The sequence below is a fragment of the Notolabrus celidotus genome, chromosome 1, assembly GCF_009762535.1.
Source record: "Notolabrus celidotus isolate fNotCel1 chromosome 1, fNotCel1.pri, whole genome shotgun sequence".
Lineage (NCBI taxonomy): Eukaryota > Metazoa > Chordata > Actinopteri > Labriformes > Labridae > Notolabrus > Notolabrus celidotus.
The window spans coordinates 28168695-28188110 of record NC_048272.1 but is presented as its reverse complement, the minus strand read 5'-3'; the positions used below and the strand labels follow the sequence as shown (position 1 = coordinate 28188110).

Genomic DNA, 19416 nt, shown 5'->3' with positions numbered 1-19416 from the left:
TTTTTTTTTCTGAATCTATAATAAGTGACAGCGAGATAGAAGTCTGTGAATCTAAGTAAATAATCACAACACTGACAGGCTGCATTGATTAAAGGACTGTGTGTTTGTGTGGATGGGTGATTCAGTATATTATTCTCATTAAAAAAACAACATTTTCTTATTTACTTTTTGTAGAATGTTTGATATATTTTATGATTATTATTATAGGTATTAAATATTTTAAAGTCTGCAAGTAATCACCAGGATGTATTTTTGAATGTGAACTATAATTTTGTCCTCTCCCACACCTTTTTTAGAATATTTTTTCTCCTGTACATGAATTTAATATATTATTCACCGTACTAATCACTGACTGACTGTCATGATGAAAAGGCTCTTTTAAAGGTTCTTTTTCATTAGTGCTGTAATCTCTGATGAAACCACCTACACTGATAACACAGTATTTCCACCTACACTAACTACCGTGCATGAAGCTGTTACTCTCCCTGAGTTCTTCTTACCTTTATGTCATGCTTGATTGTTTGATATATGTCTTATTTCTCTCAAAGTATAGTAGTTATTAAATCAAAGATGGAAAGAGTCACAAGTCTCTTTTTTTTTCACTCTTTTCTAACAGGATCTTTGGTGCTGCTAAACTTGTCCATGTGACTGGAGTCCTTAACTTGCAGAGGGCATGAAGCAACACTGTGATTTCATAGTGGCTGGTCCATGACACGAAACTTCATTCAACGATCTCCACTCTCCACCTGCCCTCTGTTTTCATCATACCGGAAAAGCAACCACTCACTCTCCCATCTACAAAGAGCTGCACAATGGCAAGCAAGAGGAAATCCACTGTACCCTGCATGATACCATCCAAATCCAAACATGTGCGTGAGGAAATCATATTGGGATCACTCCCAGAACTCCTGCCAACAATCCCAGAAGATAGCATACTCAGCATCTCTGGAGAGGAATCTGGCCATTTCTCTCACAGCTCCTCCAAATCAGAAAGTGGCATTGAGATGCAGAAAGGAGGTACATACAGTTGTCCAAAGTGCCGTTTTGAGTCCAGAGATCTAAACTACTTTTTGGATCACATGCACAATTACCACTTAGACTTCAGGGCCCAGCCCACCTTCTACTGCCTGAACTGTGGGGAGTCGGTCATTCGCTTTGAGGCTTTGGCTCTGCATAACGCTAATGCCCACCCTAAGATAATGGAGGGCTTGGTCACTGCCTCCCTAACCGTTAACCAGAGGGATGGAGTAACAACTGTGGAGCAAAGCCTATTCACAGACAATGGAGAAGAGTACAGAGAATCTGGGATCTCCCTCACCAAAACACCAATTGCAAAGATGATGAAAGCCAAGGGGGAGCACAAAAAGATTGTGGTTTCTCACACCGTTGAGGTACGAAAGATAGACACTGGAAAGGATGTAGACCCCAGCATGCTGAAAAATGTGCCTGAACTCCAAAACGGGGCTCCCAGTGTTACTGCTGCCCCAGCTATGCCGAGGACCACTGTCACTCATGTGATTAAGTCGACAGTGTCCAACCAAGTCTTTCACCAGCACACTCCCTCCCTTTATACTCCCTCCTCCACTGATTCCAATAAAGACCTTCCAAAGGTTATGATCCCTCTCAGCAGCATCCCTACCTACGATGCAGCAATGGACACCAGCAGCTTTCTTAAGACCTCCTTTGGCAAGTTCCCCTACCCGACCAAAGCCGAACTTTGCTACCTAACAGTGGTCTCAGAGTTCCCAGAAGAACAGATTAAACTGTGGTTTACTGCCCAAAGGCTTAAGCAGGGCATAAGCTGGTCACCTGAAGAGATTGAAGAGGCCAGGAGGAAGATGTTCAACACTGTGTTCCAAGGTGGAGCACCTCGAAAGCAACCTCCTACACAACGGCACATCAATCATATAGTAACCCACCACACTGTCACTGCCCATCCAGGCTCAAAAGGACCAAACTTTCAGATGGCCAAAGTACCTTACAGCAGTATAACAACCAGGCCCCTTGGAGTCATAACCACCCAGGCCAGCTTGTCAACCAATCCCCATGTCACTAGGGTCTCATATTCTACTCCAATTGCCCCCCCAAAGTTTCCATCAGCAATCAGAACAACAAAGGTACTCACCAAGAATACTCAATCCCCTGCTGAGCCAGACAAGAGCAATGGCCTCAGCCTGGACATGGCTGTAAGCAGCGTTTGTGTCAGTAGCACCAGCAGCAGTCGAAGCAGCAGTAGCAGCAGTAGTTGCAGTAGTAGCAGCAGCATCAGCAGCTATTCCAGCAGTAGTAATGGTGGTGAAACTGTCACCAGGAAACTAGTTCAAAGCAGCAGCCCAACCAACAGCATCAACAGCATTGCCACTTGCTCTACAAACATTAGCAATAATGATGAGCACTGTGTTGCTGACACTAATGGGAAACCAAATGTCAAAAGCCACAGTTTACCAATGGGATTTGAAGGTTCAAACAGTACGAAGAGTCAAGTCATCATTGATAACACCAGCAAATTCATCACCTGCAACAGTCATAACAGCAGCATAACCAGTCCACAAGAGCAGACCCTCACCACAAAGAGTGACAATGAACACAACAACTACATTCACAACACCAACAACAGCAGTATTAGCAATGAGTACCCCAGTACTACCTGCAATGACAGTGTCCCTTACCTGAACCATGCCAGCAAATCCCCAACTGAAAGCACCAGCACCACTGTCATTACAAAAAGCAGCTCATCCAGTGTAGATGAGGGCAAAGGCAACAAGGACTTTCCCATAAAAGGTATGTCAATCTTACAACAACTCATCAAGGAGGAGGACCCACTTGGAAGGGACAGAGGCTGCCCAGAGCTGAAAGTTGACCCCATCAAGATTAGTTTCAAGAGGCTGATGATGAATGAACAAGAGACATCTGAGATTGTACGTAAAGAACATAAGACTGAGATGGCTGAGCTGTCTGCTTCTCAGCCATCTTTCTCACCCCCCTGGGGGAACAAGACCCCCCAGCAGCTGCACACCCTTCGAAAAGTTTTTTCCAACACCCGCTGGCCAAGCAGTCAGCAGTATGAGGATTTGAGTGTCCAGACAGGCCTTCCTAAGTCAGAAGTGGTGCGTTGGTTCAGCGACAGCCGGTACAGCCACAAGAACGGGCAGCTCAAGTGGCTGGAGAACTATCAACAACCACCCACAGATCCAGAGGAAGCGAGGGGCCTTGGAGATCTTGAAGCTGATTCACCTAAGGATTCTCCAATGGTAAAAAAGAAACTTGTTGAAAACGACATGAACAGGCACCTTGAAGGAGAAGCAGGACTAAACTCAGGCCAGCGGGTTGTGTGGCAGGATTCATACTCACCGCTGAGGGGTCTGATGGGACCCGAGGGGAATGGAGACCAAGGCCATTCTGAGGAGTCAGCCCAGCCAGAAGTCCTGCAGGATCCATGGTCAGAGAGAGCGGAGGACCACCAGCAGCCAGGGGCCAGTCAGTCACTCATTGAACAACAAGCTGATGCCAATCAGGCAAGGTACTGAAGTCATGATGCTTGAATTTACAAAGTGCAACACAAGTACCTAAGGTTGAATACAATTCTCACTGCCTGTGCCTCGTGATGTTTTCCAAGCTTAGGGCTTATCAATCAAGACAACAAAAACAGTGTAAGACAGGCAGACTGATAAAAGCATGACAGCTTGTTGTTTGTTGTCATTGCTGTGTGATGTACAGTAAAAGGAGGCAGGAAAAGTGTGTACAGGTACTCATGCTGCGTAGCTTATTCACACAATCAAAGGTCTGTGTTTAAGAAGCTATTTTTAGACAAGTAAGAGTCTGTGCTGTTGAATTATAGATTTAGAGCGCATGCTAATATATGTGAATAAATCATGACAATTGTCTTTGGTGAGAGGGATTTCGAAGGGGCATGTTAATGCTTACACAGGCCTCCTTTTACAATGCTCCCATATAAATAGTACCTCAATTGTACAACTGCAATACAATTAAACAGAAACTGCCCAGTCACTTAATCACATATGTGAATGTTGTGTTTATGTGTGTTTTGCTGATAGGGATGGCTTAAGGATGGAGCTGCTGGAGGTGTGACTGAGCAGGCCCAATCTCGCCGGAGGAACATGATGTTTTAAGGCTGGTTTACTCCCCTGGTCATGGTCGAAAAAGAGTGTTCAAAATGACAGCAGATGTGATTGTAGCTGGACCGTTGGACTCTGACTGTAACTGTGAATACCCCCCACCCCTCCTCCTCCGCTCCTCCTCCTCCTCCTCTTCCATCTGCCATCACTTCCTGCCATCGTCAAAAGAAAGAACTTCTCACCTTTGAGTCCTGTGATGTTTAAGCCTTTCATGCTTCTTTGTGGTTGTGTGGGGAGGGTGCACAATGAGGTCAGTAAGAGGGATCAAAGAAAAGAAAGAGAAAAAGACGCACACTGACTGGAAAACTGACTTGAATCAGCGAGATAGGATAGGGCCAAGAGATATTGTTTTTGGGTCAGATGGAGAAATATAAATATATGATTGAAACTGCACTATAAAAGAGGGTTTGTACTGACTGGACATACAAAAGATGTGTCAAGGAAATGTTATTGTTGGCTTTGTGATATTTTTTACTTTTTTAGCAACCAGTACTTCAGCACTGCCTTGAATTTTACTTTTTCCGTTTATGGTTTTTCAATTCTATTTACTCTTCTATAGTCACTGTAAGTCCAGATGCAATCAAACATGGTTTATTTAGATCTGTATTAATGATGGTGATCACGTTGCAGTTCAGCTACACGCAAGAGACTATATACAATGCACTAATGAAGACAGCAATGCTAAAAATCACACTGCCCCACAGCAAAGGTATTGACAGCTCTGTCAAGATCAATACACTACACTGCCCTGCAAACTGAACAGAGAGAAGCCTGTCACGCTAACGTTGCCTTACTCAGCTCTGTCCATGTGTTTATATGACCTATCTGTCCATCACCTTGCTTTTCAGCTACTGTGCTGTCCTGAAAAAAAAAAAAAAGCCAGTGCATCAATGGTCACTGTTTGTCAATATCTGTGAAAAAATCTTGTGCTGCTTTCTGTACACTTGGAGATGTTTAACTTTAAGCTGTAATTGTATCAAATATTGTTACTGGCAAAATGTTGTTAAAGCAAAATTATCAATTTGATCCCTAGACACTGACAGAGTGAGATATTGTGCTAGCTAGAGAGCCAAATGAGGAGATCTTTGCTCTCCTCTGAATTTTGTTGTGTTTATATAAACATACAGTCACTACATGAATCCTATTAAGCTGCATCTTTGTCAAGCTGCTAATAGCTACGAACGGTGCTATACCATCCAAAGTGAAATTGGAGGTTGATCTCCTACCAGCAGTGTATGCACTTGTGTCGAATGTTACAAATTTATTTTGGTTTGCGATAAATGGAATCTGGACTTACGGTGTTATGATCACTTAAAAAACTTTTATGAAATAGTCTGATCATAAAGCACTGTTGTATCATCCTTTCTACACTTCTGAATCTTTACAGAATAAACTGAATACACACCAAGCAGAGAAGTCTCATTATTTGCAGAGCACCCTCTATCAGGAGTAAATACAAACTGGACCATGGATACCCGTTAATTTATTCAGTGATGAATTTCAAAGTGTCATGCAGAGTACTTGGACTGAAGAAGTGTATACAGCCTCACCTGCTGGTTAGTAGCCGACAATGCAGTTAGTGCAATGAGCTGAAATACTGTGGACATGTCTGAGTCTGTATCCATGGCAGACGTGTTACTATAAAATATATATATTTTTTAAAGGTGTATTAAGGTTGATCATTTCAAAGATATTTAGAAATGGTTTTAAATTAAGTCCGTTTCAGGGGAGGGCACAAGGTGGAAAGAGAAATGTTTCTAGAAGTAAACTCAAAGTCATCAACAGCTGTGAGATTTTGTAGAGATCATTTCAACATTTGGAACTTAACATTTTTTACAATACCCTTTTACCCAGTGGTACATTTCATGTAAGTCAGAGAGAGTTCAAGCATCTATTGCAAGTAGAACACATAAAATGTTTGGCAAGCCCACCATCATGGTTGCAAGTCCAAAACCAACAAGCAGCTGTGCTACTTGAGGGCTCTGCTCAGATTAAAGGTCCGTGTTTTTAGAACTGCAGAAAGCACTTCATCCCATAATCCATTTCCTAAGTGAGAACAAAAAGAATACACACTTTGTATTTATTTGTAGGATTTTATTGTTTTCAACCTACACTGAGCATAAAATTCAAATAAAACATGATCAAAGGCTATGACAGAAGGTAAAACAAGAATAGGATGTTGACTTTACAGCTACTTACATCGATTTTCCTATCATAAGAGTGGAATTAAAAGAACTGAATTCACATTTAATGTTACATTTCTTTATCCTCATTCTTTACACAATTAAAAAATGCCTAAAATTGTAACAGATTGGTAATTTTTGGCAAAGTGGATATCCCTCACATACCCTTCTGGAAAGACAAACACTTTCCATTAACTGACTTTAAATACATTATCATAGCATTTTCTTCAAGTAACAGTTGGGAATTTTTTTCCGGGAACAATTGTTAAATTAAGTTAAAATCAGATGTAGACATGGCAACGCAGATAGATTGAGAGGATGCTTGCAGCTCAGAATGATAAAAATGAATGGTTCACATTTACACTGAAAAGAAAAGTCCCTGATGGAGGCTGTAAAACAAGATATTCACATTCTGCTTGCTTAAGTAAATATTGACATGGTTGCATTATTTTTGCCCTTTGCCTGCCCAGACATCCTCTTTCATGCTAAACAATCCAATATTGTCCAGTTTAAAATATTCACCCAAACAGATTGCTTCATAGGCCAAGACTCACATACACACGCACGTGCACACACAAACCCCTCAAATGTTGAACTCACATTTCCATTTTCCTTGAAAGGCCTGTGGGTGTAGTCAAGGATTCATTTGATTTAACTTTGTCTATCAAAATATAGAATTCAATAATAATACATGGGAGGCTAAAATACAGAGCAAGTGAACAAGAAAAAATAAAATGATAAAAGCATTTCTTTCTTTTTGCTTTAATACAGTAGCTGTAGGACAATAGAGTTCAAAGTTCAGGCTTGTCACATTTTGTCTCCATGGAGGGAGCAAAACAAAGATAAAAGTATCTTCCAATTACTGGGACTCTGCCTTGATGCTCAGTTGTGGGTGTAGTTCGGCCTTGACGCCTGATCTCAGATCAGATGTTTAAGACTACCCACAGCCACTCCTGCCACTTCAACATGGCCTCATTTCATCCTACCATGTTGCCACTGATTTTCTTCTCAAACTGTCTAAAATTCCTGGCAGGTCTGGCCATCGAGTAAAATTGACTTAAGCTAAAAAAACAAGTATCCAATAAAAATGGGTGTATCATAGTTAAAACCACAAACTGGGATTTAAAATTCATAGTCGTCCTCTGCCATATCGATGGCCCAGGCAAACTTCTCACGTTGTGTTTTGTTGTAGATCTTCTCCACAGGGATGCCCCACTTCTTACACCTAGAACACAGATGGGGTAATAGAATTAAATGAGGGGAAGGAAAGATGGTGTTTCCGGCACACAACACAATCCTTCTCTCCCTACAGACAATCTTTTCTAATTTTGAACTTACCAAGCCACAGAGATGCGAGGGTCCAGATAGTTGAGCTTGGAAGTGCCGAGGGCAATCTGCTTGTTCTCCTCACGATCAGTTGCCTGCACCTCCAGCTTCATGAGTTGCTCCTCTATCCTCTGAACGGCCTTCTTCTTGGTCTCCACACTCCTACAGAGGAGGCAGCAGCAGCACACAAGGTTAGACATGGTCTTCACAGGGTCACACAAAACCAGAACTATTCCTACTAAAATTTAAAAACTTACTTTTTGGACTTTTCATCTCTTCGTACTTTTGCATCTGCCTTGGCGCTTTTCAATTCTCTCTTGGCATCAGAGAGCTGGTCCCTTTTAGCATCAATCTAGGAAGAAGAATGTTCTTTTTCAGTCTCAATAAGTAAAAACACTGTTTATTGTACTGGGGTAAAAATATATAGCATGGCAGCTCCTAACATTTCACAGACCCTTAAATTATATTTGTTGTGTTTATGGTATCAACATGTTTTAGTGAGTGGATCACGAGTAGACTGCCACAACTACAGGTTTTAACATGCCCATGACACATGGGTGGACTGGCATCGCATTACACAGGCTATACATGGCCGGATTTACTGGTTTCAAAGAATCCTGCCATTTGAAAATTCACCATTTCAAAATCATTCATATTTATTCCACGTAAAACTCATTGTCAGTCAACTGTATTGCAGAGACACCGTAAGGTGAGATGCATGTATACAGACTTGTATATTGCTGCTACTGTTTACTGTACGGTAAACTATTTGTATATAACCTGTGATTTTTTATTTTGTGTATCTGCGTGCTGTTTTCTGTCCTTTGGTGTTATCTGCTGCTGAAATCTGAATTTCCTGAGGGAACCTTCCCAAAGGATTAATAAAGTTCCTATCTATCTATCTATCTATCTATCTATCTATCTATCTGTTGGCTTGCTAGCCACAGTTAGCTCATATTCTAAGTCCATTTAAGTTTGGTAGAGCTGTGCCCAAGGAGGAGAATGTAATATGCAGCGTGAATGGAGAGAGAAACAGCTGCACCCAGCTTCTTTTTTTAAGGGTAGAGTGTTTCATTAGTGAATCACTTTTGGACAAGGTGCTGGTGTTGCTGCTCAGAATTATTGTATTATTATTCTGGATTTTTCTTAGTGGTTGTAGTCGTGTATGTGTATTTTACCCAGAGTCACAGACATTTAAAATAACACATTTTAGAACTGTAATCACAAAACAGTCAATTTGAGCTATTTTTACTTATCAAACTGTCAGAATCTCATACCGACCCATGACTACTTGCGTCATCTGAAAATTTTAATTACGCAGGAAGGGGGGGTAAACTGTATAATTTGGTGTACAAGACACATTTTTTACCATTTGTGTTATCTTAATGTAGAGCTGCATCCTATACCCAGGTATAAAAGGTCATCTATTTCATTACAGTATTATACAAAGGCAATGGAGCTTGTAGAAGCAAGCAGCATGCTGGATACATAGCCAAGCAGATCAGTCCAGCAGTGCCACTTTTTGATACTTTTCTCTCTCATTAGACGAATGTAAATAAACCTTGTGGAGGGCTGCTTTGATTGAAAAGACTTCAATTAAAGTCAACAAGTGGCTCAACAAGGGGGGGTGGCTCGAGTCTCAACAAACTGGTGCCTGTAGTGGGTCAGTCCATACCTCACAACTGTCAGCACTACCATGAGCCGTGCTCAACTATGGCAACCAGCAGTGTGGTTATAATGGATCGTACTTGAAGGAGGTAGATTTGAGCATAGAACTAGTTTTCAAGCAAAAGGACAGTAAACTTTTTTCCCCTATAGGTGTCCCCAAAAAACAGACAGACTGTACTATATAGAGGGCGACTTACACTACAGATTATTTTTGTGTTTGAAGACACAATCACATCTAATACTTATGTCTGTTTTTCAATGCTTTCCTTAGAGCATCAACAGTGCAGTTTGTCCTGTATAGATGTATAAACATCTGATATAATACATGACAAATGTCTCCACAGGCTCTAACAGCCAATCAGGAAATGAACAGTTTATCATACAGGCATGTGATTGTCTGACGAAAGAGAAAATAAAGGAGGTTTAAGCATCTGAAGCAGGAAAGAGAGATCTGATCATACTGGAGATGCATCAGGAGTATGTTAATGCAAAGTGTGAACACTTGTGCTTAGTGCTGACCACTTGTGATCCCATCACCCTGGACACATGTTAATAGGTTTAGATGCTTCGATACATGTCAAGAGCAACATTTGAGGAAATTCAGTGATTTAAAAAAATTACAGGGTAAGTTAGCTTTTTTTTTTAATTTATAAATTGATGTCAATATTTTGTTATTTAAATGTTCAGCGATCCATCTGGTTATTTTAAAATGAAATAAGACGTTCATTATGTTAAAATGACTGTAAATGGTAATTTGATTCAAAGGAAATGTGCCCACATTTTTACATACAGTACGTTGCACTGTCAAGTTACGTTATCAGGAAATTCTTTCAGTGATGGAGATAAAAAAAACAGATGTTCAAATATACCTTTGAGCACTGTTAACACTACTCAAGGCTAAGTGGAAATCAAAAACAGACATAACTGATAATTCAACATCAATTTAAATTGAGAGACAAAAATAATTAGTTTAAAAATAGTGTTTCTGAGGAGTATTCAAAATCATCTGATTACCTTTGTCTGCAGGTTCTGCATGGACTTCTCAAAGGTCTTTGGTGGAGCCCTTTGATGGTTACACAGGATGGCCACAGCCCTGTTAGCCCTGTTGTAGGACAAGATTTTGGCTGGAATGTTCTCATCCACTAAAGAGAGAAAAGAAGATTATGATTAGTTTGTTTTTATTCTTCCCTCAACCGAATGCAAAATAAAAATAAAGAATTTAAAAGAACCCATTACTGATCACAAGCAGGATTTTTATGAATCTGCTCTGTGTGTCTTAATTTCAACCCAACATGTTATCTGCTGGATGATTTTAAAATGTATGTTTTAAACTATTTGACCGCAGATAGACACCAACCATTCGTGAGCTCCTTCAACTGTTGTTGCAGGGTGATTGAGGCATTGTAGGTACGGAAAACTTTGGCTGTCAGACCATCCATCAGCTCCTGAAGATGCTTGTTCAGAACTGAAGTCTGGGGAAGGAAGGGGGGAGTTACAGCTTAACCAAAGCAGCACTGTTGAGTCACTTCTTAAGATCTATGCAGAAGTGTAGCCCGAGTTTTTGTTGCTTTTTACAGGTCGTATTTGCTTACATTCAGACGATCAAACAGGTCATCATCAGGCTCCTTGTTCTCCATGAACAGCTGGAGATTTTTAAACACCTAGAGGAGACAGAAAACACATTCAGCTGTTGTTGTACATTTAAAATTAAGAAACAATCACATCCAGTGCTTGGGTGTCCTTACCCTTTTCTCCACAGGGACTTTGTTGTAGTAGCGGATGGAGTCTTTACCCAGAAAGTCAAACTCCACCACGTACTCTTGACCATCGTTTTCCGGATAGAGTTTGATGTGTTCAACTCTCAGAGAGCAGCAACCAACAGTGTCCGCAGTCTCTCCTTCTTCCTTCTCGTTACCCGCTCTCAAAGCCAACTAGAGCACACCAAGACAGCTGGATTAGAAATGGATTCTAGACACGACTCTCACTGTAGCAAATGAATGAACAACAGCTCAAGTAAAATCTGTTCTTGATATCAGATCATACCGCATTAAACTCCTTCAAACGCTACACACACGTAGGATCTATGTCCACAGTAGGCATGCATCTCACCTTGTCGATGAAGTACAGAGCCACAGCCCGCTGTCTGATCCGCATCTCCTTAGACTTCCAGTCCTCACGGTACTGGGTTCTGATACGGTCAACACATTTCTTCAATCTCCGGGCAGTTTCGTATTTCTGCCAATCCTTCTCTCCCTACAAAAAAAAAAAGGAGTGTTGAAGTCTCATTCTTGGATAAATGACCAAGTTAGCAAGAGCCATGATTTATGCAAAACTCTGAGTTAAAAACACAGCCTGTGGTCATTAAATGTGCAAAGGATAGAATATATAGATCAGACTGGGATCATATGTAGTCATACAAAGAATAAAAAATAAAGAAAGGAGACCTATCATAAACCATATCCAAGGCTTCTTAGTGCAGAACGCCCCTCCAACCTACCTTAATCCTAGAGCTGGGGTTAAGCATGATGTACTTAATGGAGCCTTGAATGTTCTCAGTCCATGACACCAGCCAAGTCACCTTGTTGTCATGACGAACCTCTTTCCACTTTGTGCCTGCAGGAGGCGCAGGATGCTTGGAGTCCCTATGGAGGAGCACATCCCTTAACACCAGTTCATTATCACCGGGGAAAGATGATCAAAAAGACGCTCACTCACTTGCTGCAGTTGACGATGATGTCTTGAGGCCTGATGCGACGTTTAAGCATTCCCATCTTAGGATGGTCTCCACGTCCACGAAACAGGCCCGGGGGCTCAATGCGAAAGTTAGCAATACGTTCCCTGTGGTTGTCCATGATGCAAAAGCCATACTCCTGGAGAATACGCTCATTCTCCTCCTTTGTTTTCTATAAATGGCAAGGAAGAAAAACTCATATCTCAATGCCAGTAATGTTGAGCTCAGTGGATTGAACAATCCCTGTTGGACCTCTAAAATGCCCCAAAGATTACTAGCAACAAATATTGCAAAAAATGTGTTTGACTGTGATGAACCATGGCTCAATCACAACTGTAAATGATTAACTCAGTAGCATCAGTAAATCAAACTATAACTTACTCAACACCTCAACGTGTGGAGGCAAAGAATGACAGACAGAAAAGTCCCTGGCAGACTTTGTTTGTTTGAACATTATCAATAATATGTGAAGGACATATTTTAAGAAAAGCCAAAACAGGTGACATTGTGTTTTTGTATCCTGGTTGATTTTAGGCCACACATTACAGAGCTTTTATCTTATATTTAATTACAATCCATTTATATAAGCTGACCAGTTTATCCTCCTTTGTCTTGGCCTTCCTGGCTTCAGATTGGGCTTTGAAGTAGTCACTCATCTCGGTGAAGTCACACTTCTTAAGGTCTGTTAATTTAGCCTTCTCTTCAGGCGTCATTTCCTGCAAATCAAAACAGAGAACCCAGCTGAAGTCTTTCAACAAGACTGAAAATTTGACATTTTTAACTGAAATTGTTTTTGTTTTTTTGCTACCTTTTTCCAATCTTTAAAGAAGTTTTTGCGGAAGATGTCTTTTGATGTGTATTCATGCTCCAACATTTTGGCAAAGAATGTTGCGACCTCCTCCGCTCCTGGACTGAGCCTCATGTGCTTACCTAAAAGAGCAAGAAAAGCAAGTGTTTTGTGTTCTGTGGCATGCAAACTCATCATTGTCCATTTAAGTTCCCAATAGTTGTATTGCCAAATTCTCCAGTGAGAACCATCCGGGGTTTACAGTAGATTTTTTTTGGCTGCTAGTTGGCCGGTAACATTCTAGAATTCTGGCTATATAGAACAACAATCAGACATACGCTCTGAAGAGCCATATATACCTAATAGCCTATGTTTACCAGCAATCAAACAGTAAAATCTAACGCTATAACCCAACAAGTCAAGTTCATTATCATTCTAATTATTAATGTGATCACGCACTGAGACAGCATGTCATTGAGATGGGGAGGGGAAGAAAGACCCCGTTATTATGCCGTCAGACATGCTATGGATTCACCGTTTTCTTTGTGCCTATGTCCATCTGTAAATCTGTGGCATTTGGGTGAAAGTAAAAATAATCAGGTACTTCACTGCAAAGTGAACATATGTTGGTATGTGAAAGTGTTGACACTGAATATAAAGGACAATCCCATTTTCTCACATGTATTTCATAGGGAGAAACCCATCTTATATTCAGACCCCAGGAAGACAAGCAACCACTTTGTGGAAGCTAAAGGGGATCCTAATAAAGAATAAAGACCCGTGTTTATTTGAATTTGGCATTTTTTCCCACTGGACATTTCGGCTGCTGATATTCTTATCTACCAACAACTACACACAAAACCTGCAAAATCCAGCCAATACAGGCCAAAGCAAACTCTGGTACCATCTTACCATCGTAGTAAAATTTGACATTGCTAGGAAGAGGATCATAAGGTGGCGCAAACACGGGCCCTTTGTGTTCCAGGAACTTCCATTTGACGCCATCTGTGTATCTCTCTTCTTCCCACCTGGAATCAACCAAAGAGGAGTTTTGATATTCCAAAGAAAGATCTGTTTCTCTGTCCAACAATAGCAAACTACATGTACAGTAAAAAGATGGCTGACATTAAAAACTCACCATTTCCACTTCTCCTCAGGCTCTTTCTTTGCTTTCTTTTTTCCATCTGCGACTTGTCCTTTTTTGTTTTTTGACTTTTTGGACTTTATGTCCTAAATAAGGAGGAAGAAAAGCAATTGAGTTTTTAATTTGAAAGTTTGTGGAATAAACAAATCGGTGTGAACACAAAAGGCTTTGTAACTACTGTTTACAAAATTCATGAATTGCTTTCTGAATCAGTGCTTTAGGAAACAGAGGAAAGCTGCCCCTCTGCATTTGTAACTGACAATGCATATCTGACTTCTGCTTTTAGACTCTGCTTACTTCTTCTGGTTTTCTTTTCTTTGCCTTCTTGTCATTTTCAGTCTTGATTTTCTTCGGCTTGAATTCAGCGCTGGGGGGAAAAAAACATGGTTCAGTCCCATGGAGTTCTCTTATTAATAGCTTTATAGCCCAGATGTATTGGTACAGGTGTCTAATTGTATAGGCCACATACTCATTATCATCATCCCGTTCTCTTTTTAGAGATTTCTCGAGTTTAGGAGAGTGGTAAAAGTCCTCTTCAGGCTCAGACTTCACATGTAGAGGGCTGCACGAGACAAAAAAAACAAAAAAAAAAAGTTACATACAGAATGAATCTCAGTGATCTAATACAGCATTGAAGTGTAATGTAGAGCCCCAATATACCTGGCAAATCCGTTTTCCTTTTCCTTTTTGATTTTACCATCAAGGGACTTCATCTAAAAGTAACAAAAACGTTCAAAAAATTAACACAACTGATAATCAGCTCTATGCAGACAGTGAATCACTTCCTTCAAAATGTTGTTGTTCATTATAGAGAGCATCATTTGTGTTTTGCAGCAATTAACATTTTTATTTTTTGCGATGCATCATAATTGTGTGGTTCTAAGCAGTAGAAGCCATAACATTAAAATGACTACCATTGGGTATGAAAACTTATACATCTCTAGGAATATAGAATACTTACATCCTTTCAAAGTTTACCAAATCTCAGTTTAGTCAACACATAACTTTTCAAGCTGCCACGTAAATTACATGATTTGATGTGATGATCACTGCTTTTTCATTTTTAGACAAGTTCACATCCACATTCATGTGCAGGAGTTTTACATTTTGCTCCTGATAAAAAATGCCAAGTTGACAAGCACATATTTGACAGTAAAATACAGCAGAATAAGTCAGACTCCCCCGCCCTAATATCACAACCACACGTTTTTTTTCATAAATTACAGGAATCTTAATTCACCTTCTCTTCCTTCCTCTTCTCCTTGTGCTTGTCCTTGTATTTGTCTGTGCTGCCATCTTTGTGCTTCACCTTTTCCTTCTCTTTGTCTCTGTGTTTTTTTTCTAAGGAATCCTTGTGATCACTGGAATTTTAAACATACAAAGGGCAATTATTTGGATGGTTCAAACTGTGACTTTAAAAAGTGATAATGTTGAATATCTGTCCACTTGAAGCATTATCAGTGCTGAGGCACACAGTCCATACCTGTTGCCATGCTTCGATTTCTCTCGTTCCTTATCCTTTTTGTGGTCCTTGTGTTTGTGCTCCTTGTCTTTGTACTTGTCCTTATGCTTGTGAGAGTCTGAGAAGAAAACAATATCACCTACTCCTCTGTGATAACACATCCAAACAACTCCACAATGAACTACCAAAGGTAGGATTGTGACAATGTTTACTTGTACAAGTATTACCAACGAGATTCTGTAGTGTATTCATCTTAACTGCATGGTAATGTAGAGTTGCACAAAAAACAATAATCCTAAAAACTGACAATGAAGAACGCCACCTACTCAAGCAAAAACAATTTTAATTACTACAATAAAAGTGTGAACATGTGTGAAAATCTGAACATCATACTGTGTAGACGGGAAATCTATTGCAAAGTAGCATAGCACCTTCTGCTGCGGGTATGAGCGTCATTGTTTATGAGTGAGGCAAGTTGAAACAGGTCCTGAACAAAGTAGACTTTCATCATCTTTACAAAAGCCAGTTCTCAAAATTGAATAGAAGTCATCCCATAACTTTTCATTCAGATACACTACATCCAAACATTGGTTGTACATGCCTCAAGTTTTTAGACCTGATCACAAACACAACTGACCGCTGCTGATTTACTAACAAGTCCCAAAACCTAATTATAAATATTCCTCTAGTATGCTAGTATAGTACAATCAAGCAACATGTTTATCCTGGCTGAATAAGTCTGATCCATGGGCAAAATGGCTACATGAGCAGACTGGGTTTTATTTTGTGTTCTGTTCAACACTATGATATGAATCCTCTTTAAAACGCCACATTTTAAAACTAGAGTTGTTTAGTTGCATAGCATAATTCAAGCAAACACATTGTCTTGTGTTTCAATAAAAAAAGCCCTCCATCAGTTGATTGAGGAGAAACTAGAGAGCATGTCTTAAAGACTCTCAGCTGACATGTGGAAAGATGTTCCAATACCAAATACATGATTTCTAAACGAGTAAAAAGCTGTTTAAAAATAATCAAACAAAGGACTTGAAGCACTTTGTTACTCTTACTGATCTTGTTTCCTCTTGTCTAGATCTTTGCTTGTGTTGTCCTCGTATGTACGTCGCTTTGGATAAAAGCGTCTGCTAAATGACATTGTAATATTGTAAAAGCACAAAAAGGACCAAATAGTCCAAAAATACAGTATGTATGGCTGCTACATGATCTAATACTGTCAGAGCCATTTGTCCAGATCCAAACAGAAGAGCCAAATCTAATGTCAAAGACAGGTTAGTGTTTATATTAAATTTCAACAAAAGTTGAAGTAAACTGACTAATAAAATCTTATTTTCTGTGACGGTTTGGAGAAATTGTGTTGTGGGTAATTTGGTTGTTTTGTATTCTTGAGATTCTGAATATTGAAAACTAAAAAAAGATAATAGTATTTTAAAACACATTTACATGTTTTCCTTTTTTTTAATGTGGGATATTTACAGACACGAACTTAATTTGACTTAAAGCGATGATACATTTTATTCAAGTTATTGGCATGTGTCTATCATGAAGTGTGAATCTAACTTATTACAGTCCACTTTCTCCAGGCGATAGGGAAAGTGAAGTCTCTGTACCGGTAATAACAAAATACCTTTAGCAATGAAAGGCGTTTTCAAGAGCGCTTATCAAAGGTTAGACTCTTCGTGGTCACCACATGGTATCTATACGGCGCACTATGCTGTAGCATGTCTCCTCTCCTCACAGCCATCTGTACTCCACAGTCTGGGCTCAGCTCGCAGCGCCGTCAGGCCGCTACACCGAAAAAGAAAATGGCGCAGAGACTAAGTCCTCAACCCCCAAACCCTTACTTTCAGGTGGGAAATGCGGCATGAAGAGCTCACCAAAAACACTTTCTAATATGGTAAACTGATAAAACACCTCAAGGTGTGTGCCTTAAACCATTCGGGTTATGAATAGAACTTGTGGAAAAGCTTTTATAAGGGCTCCCTTTTGAACAATAGGAGCCTGTGAGTGAGACAGAGGACTTAGTCTCTGGACGCCATTTCTGTCCTCTACTGAAACTAACGCAACGTTACATTTGTACAGTAAATGTGTGTCAGAGACTCATCAAACCTCTCCTGTTTACAGCTCAATGTCAAAACTTACCATTAAAACGAGAGCCACAGTCAACCTGAGGATTAAAAAGAGATAAATGTTAAATATGATAGTTGCTAACTAGCCGGCTAACTAACTTTGAACTTGCTGAATGGTACAGTTAGCTTAGCTAGCTTGTGTTATAGGTGCTGAAGCCGACGCTGCTAATGCTAACACAGGCTACAGCTGACACCGACTCCAAATGTAGCGTTACGTGGCTTTTAATGGCGCTTATGCTTGGCCAAACAAGTCTGAAAGCGACCCTGACTCTACCCTTTCGACATATTACAAATCAGACCCTGACTGGACGTGTCATCGCTCTGATAACAACAGAATGAGTTACTAGGCTAACGCGCGCTAGCTAAGTTACCCTGACACAACCAAGCAAATAAAACCAGGACAGGATCATGTTGAGTCTATTGAACACAAGTAATGTCATTACCTGGTCCTCACTGTGGGAAAGGTCTCCACTCATTTCCAACGGGGTGTTTAATTAAAAATCAAAGATGAGCAACGTGAGGGGTTACCACACACCGGCCAGGAGATGAGACCAGAATGAAGAAAAGACACAGTTGTGTAAGAGAAAGAAGTCCCAGTTCAACTTAAATGCGCATGCGCTTCAATTTAAATGGTAGAGGCAGCGTTGCTCCTCCTCCTCCCAAAACGTGTTGCTCCCATAGACTGTCCCAATAGTATGCGTCCCAAAGCCGGAGGGTATCAGGACTGCAATTCTGGGAGCACATCTCTTGGACCCTCGTGTTGTTGCGACAGTGATGGAAATGGTCAGGCTTTTAGTTAGACACATTAAAAGTAGTGGTGGGCGTATCGATTCGGTGCGTATCAATTACTAATTAATAAAAAATCGATACTAATTAATGAATGCGAAATAAAAGCGCATGTGTCACTTCTGATTCTTTAAGGGTAACTTGCTCCAAAGTTTTGTACGGACAAATTCAAAGACATCATGATCACAGTGTCATTTTAACAGTAGTCATGGTGAAGAGGCTGCTTTAAGCCTTCCACTCAGATAATTGAAATAGATGGTGTTGATTATATTTATTATTTATGTGTTTTTCTACATTTATTTCATTGTTGAAAAAAGGCCAGCAAAGGATTTGCATATTAAAGTTTTTAAATTAACAGTATTTGTCATGGGACTTGTCTTTCAAGGGTTGCATTTTGTTTAAAAAAAAAATCACTGAAAGTCTCGGTATCGGGTATCGAATAAATTGCCAAAAAAGTAATCGGTATCATATCGAATCATACAAGTTTGGTATCGCCCAGCACTAATTAAAAGTAATTTCAGACACTCAAAGTGCAGTTTGATACTGTATAGCTTTACCATAATGATGGTCACACAGAGTTGTGAATGGGCGACACATAATTTAAAAACTTACTGGAGACACAAATGGGGGGTCGTGAGATGTCATCCACAATGTTTTGGTTTTTTTTTAAGTTATCTAAAAAAAGTACATTTAATATCAACAAAAATAGTAGCTAAATTTAAAAAAAAAAAAAAAAAAAAAATGAAAATAGAAAGTGTAATGAGTTTTCTGCCTTTCTTTTTTCCCAGATGACTCCTAAGTTTAGGGTTATTGAACAGTGAATTATGAAAAGCATCAGTAGCAGTGGGTTAATTCATAACGGCATAGGAAACAGACACATACTCATATAGGTAGGGGTAGGGTCATTTTCTGCAGACCAGCTAAACGAAGCCACATTAAATCACTTTGAGGGACAGTGGGGGTCGTGAGTCTTAGGCAACAATATTTTGATGGTCGCGGACTGAAAAGTTTGGGAACCCCTGCTCTGAATTATGTGTCTCTGAAGCTGG

The 19416-nt window shown here is 40.0% G+C and overlaps 2 protein-coding genes across 4 annotated transcripts in view; one reads left to right on the top strand and one right to left on the bottom strand.

Annotated features, from left to right (window-relative positions):
• si:ch211-232b12.5 (zinc fingers and homeoboxes protein 3) overlaps positions 1-5544 on the top strand; it is a 45981-nt gene extending 40437 nt beyond the window's left edge. For all 3 annotated transcript variants that reach the window (XM_034683396.1, XM_034683389.1, XM_034683401.1), the window contains 2 exons: positions 617-3520; positions 4056-5544. In XM_034683396.1, coding sequence (XP_034539287.1) covers positions 813-3520; positions 4056-4089 — 2742 coding nt within the window. In that variant the 5' untranslated portion in view covers positions 617-812 and the 3' untranslated portion in view covers positions 4090-5544. The remainder of the gene's footprint in view (positions 1-616; positions 3521-4055) is intronic.
• A 671-nt stretch (positions 5545-6215) lies between these two features.
• On the bottom strand, positions 6216-18192 carry top1l (DNA topoisomerase I, like). The gene is made up of 21 exons (XM_034679880.1): positions 18025-18192; positions 17595-17619; positions 15459-15555; positions 15216-15336; positions 14636-14688; positions 14445-14537; positions 14273-14342; positions 13970-14061; positions 13744-13859; positions 12853-12974; positions 12638-12760; positions 12029-12216; positions 11811-11955; positions 11423-11566; positions 11059-11244; positions 10906-10974; positions 10671-10785; positions 10328-10455; positions 7903-7997; positions 7658-7807; positions 6216-7544 (listed from the first exon to the last, which is right to left on the bottom strand). The coding sequence occupies exons 1-21, from the start codon at positions 18055-18057 to the stop codon at positions 7442-7444; spliced, it is 2268 nt and encodes a 755-aa protein (XP_034535771.1). The 5' UTR covers positions 18058-18192; the 3' UTR covers positions 6216-7441.
• Positions 18193-19416: the final 1224 nt, after the last annotated feature.

What these genes read in the sequence shown, in the direction of transcription:
- top1l (XM_034679880.1), bottom strand. Translation starts at nt 18,057, where the DNA reads ATGAGTGGAGACCTTTCCCACAGTGAGGACCAG. An exon ending in CCTGAGGAGAAGTGGAAATG is followed by an intron (nt 13,860 to 13,969) that starts GTGAGTTTTTAA and finishes GGTTGATTCCAG; the next exon opens with GTGGGAAGAAGAGAGATACA. An exon ending in TGTCAAATTTTACTACGATG is followed by an intron (nt 12,975 to 13,743) that starts GTAAGATGGTAC and finishes TTGCTCTTTTAG; the next exon opens with GTAAGCACATGAGGCTCAGT.